General features: G+C 37.7%; 1 protein-coding gene across 1 annotated transcript; it reads left to right on the top strand.

Annotated features, from left to right (window-relative positions):
- Positions 1-1454: 1454 nt before the first annotated feature.
- On the top strand, positions 1455-2102 carry LOC147566769 (uncharacterized). Its single transcript, XM_086655535.1, has 2 exons — positions 1455-1469; positions 1557-2102. The coding sequence occupies exons 1-2, from the start codon at positions 1455-1457 to the stop codon at positions 2100-2102; spliced, it is 561 nt and encodes a 186-aa protein (XP_086511661.1).
- The last annotated feature ends 329 nt before the right edge of the window (positions 2103-2431 follow it).

Raw genomic sequence — 2431 nt, 5'->3', positions numbered from 1 at the left:
ACCCCAAGTTCAAACAGATGATTATCCGTAATCTTAAAGTGCGCCAATCCTCCACCTTCGACACATACTTAGGTACCCATATTTTCATTGGAGCAAACAAGAAACAAGTTTTCTCTACGCTGATCACTCAGATCCAAAACAAGCTCTCTAAGTGGCAAACAAACCTTCTATCTCAAGTTGGCCGCTCTGTTGTGATTTCCACAATAGCAGTGGTCGTTCTCCGATACCAAATGCAATGCTTTGCCATTTCAAAAGGCATAAGTAATCGCATCGAGACCCTTCAAAGGTCTTTCTGGTGGGGAAAAACAAAATCTATCCATACCATCAACTGGTCCAAAATCTGCCGCCCTCGTAAATTAGGTGGTCTAGGAATCAGACTCCCAGCTATTGATAACCAAGCGTTCCTTAGCAAGCTAGTTTGGAGAATTCTAAGGAACCCAGATACTCTGTGGGCTCGCATCCTAAAAGCTAAATACTTACCTAAAGATCCCAAACCCAAATCGGTAAAATCGAATCACTCGTCGCTTTGGAAAACTCCTTTTAAACAGTTTGATCAGGTCTCAAATCTCATCTTCTGGGATGTGAATAAAGGCAACAATATTAATATCTGGCACGACTATTGGATCCCAAACCACCCTCCGCCGATCAACAACGAAAGTAATAGTGACCTCTCTATGGTGTCTCAACTTATCAACAACAATATGTGGAACATAAATGTTACTCCCTCTGTCTCATATTAAGAGTCCCGCTTTGGAACTCAAACTTTTTTTCATATATTTTGTTCTTCCATTTGTACCCTTATTTATTGTTGAAAAAAGTCTAAGATTCAAAAGAGTCTCATTATTCCACCTCACTAAACATTGAAGTGCTTTTATTGCAAAAATAAATTCCAACAAATTATAGTTGACTCGAGGTAAGGGTATTGTGGGAAAGTAGATGGATTTTCTATGATAAAAAAGGAAGTGGGACTCTTAATATGAGACATCTCTAAAAGGAAAGCGAGACTCTTAATATGAGACGGAGGGAGTATTAATCAGATTTTTAACCCTGATATATGTAATGCTATTCTCAGTATCAATTTGCAAGAATCTCAAGAAGACAAGATGAGATGGACATTGACAAAATCAGGTAACTTAACAATACGATCTATGTACAATTATTTACGAACATACAACCAGGAATACGAAACTATCGAATGGGAATTTATATGGAATATCAATACCATCCCGCGAATTACATTATTCCTCTGGAAATGTTGCACCGATAGTTTACCAATAAGAGACAAAATTGGCAAATATATCGGCAATGTGGTTACTTGTGCTTATTGTGACTATAATGAAACGTTATCTCATGTTCTACTTCACTGCTACCACGCTAGACAAATATGGTTCCACTTTAACATAAAGACAGATAATACTCCTGACTTTAGAGAATGGATAATTCAATGGAAAGACATGGATGCAGAACAGGTAACGTTATTTTCGAAAATTCTCAATAATATATGGAAGGCCAGATGTGACAAAATTTTCTCGAAGATAGATCAATCTCCTATGCAGGTAATAACGGCAATAAAGAATATAGTACCTAGCATCAAATGCAAGAAGAACAAGCGAGTCAATCCAAATGAACATAAAGGCATAGCTCTAGAAGACAATTTTATCAAAATCAAGGTGGATGCCTCCTTCACCAACCTTAAGGATCCAGCAGGCGTTGGATGTATTGTGAATGATAACCAAACAAACTTCATAGCAGCTCTGGCAGATACCATTCGAGGTCAGAACTCAGAAGAATGTGAATGCTTAGCAATTCTAAAGGCGCTCCAGTGGGCGATTGAACTGCAAGTAAAGAATCTAATTATAGAAAGTGATAATCACAACATCATAAGCCACCTCAACCACAGAGCTTCGTTGATTCAATGGCAACCAAAGAAACACCTCGAGGTTATCACCAAAAGCAAAGATAAATTCGACAACATCACATTTTACCATGTTCCTAGAAACAGCGACAAGGAAGCAGCCAAATTAGCAAAATGGGGAAGGACACACCGACATAGAAGTATCTGGTTTGCGTTACAAGATCTTCCTTGTGCTCTCATGTCTTAGTTATTTTTCTTTCAACAAAAAAAAATAAATTACAAAACAATTTTATTTACGGAAGGGATAACTTGAACTTTGTAATCTCTTTCGCTCTGCATAACCGTTTCTAGAGAGAGAAAGAGAGATAGGGATCAATACTTCCCTCTTTTCTGTTTTCTATTATTTTCTCTCCCAATCGACTTGTGGTTTTTCTTCCTCATGTGATCCAACAAAATTTCAATCTGGCAACCTAATTTAGATCTTTACCCTAATTCCCTCAAGCCTAATTTTCTCCTAAAACCTCTTCATGTGTATTCATCGAAGACCCTGGAAAAGATTCAACCACTTCCTCTGAT

The sequence above is a fragment of the Eschscholzia californica genome, unplaced genomic scaffold (genome assembly GCF_041429995.1).
Source record: "Eschscholzia californica isolate CP2 unplaced genomic scaffold, dmEscCali1.0.p SCAF_1, whole genome shotgun sequence".
NCBI lineage: Eukaryota > Viridiplantae > Streptophyta > Magnoliopsida > Ranunculales > Papaveraceae > Eschscholzia > Eschscholzia californica.
Note: the sequence above shows the minus strand (reverse complement) of the source record. Positions and strands in the feature narration are given on the sequence as shown.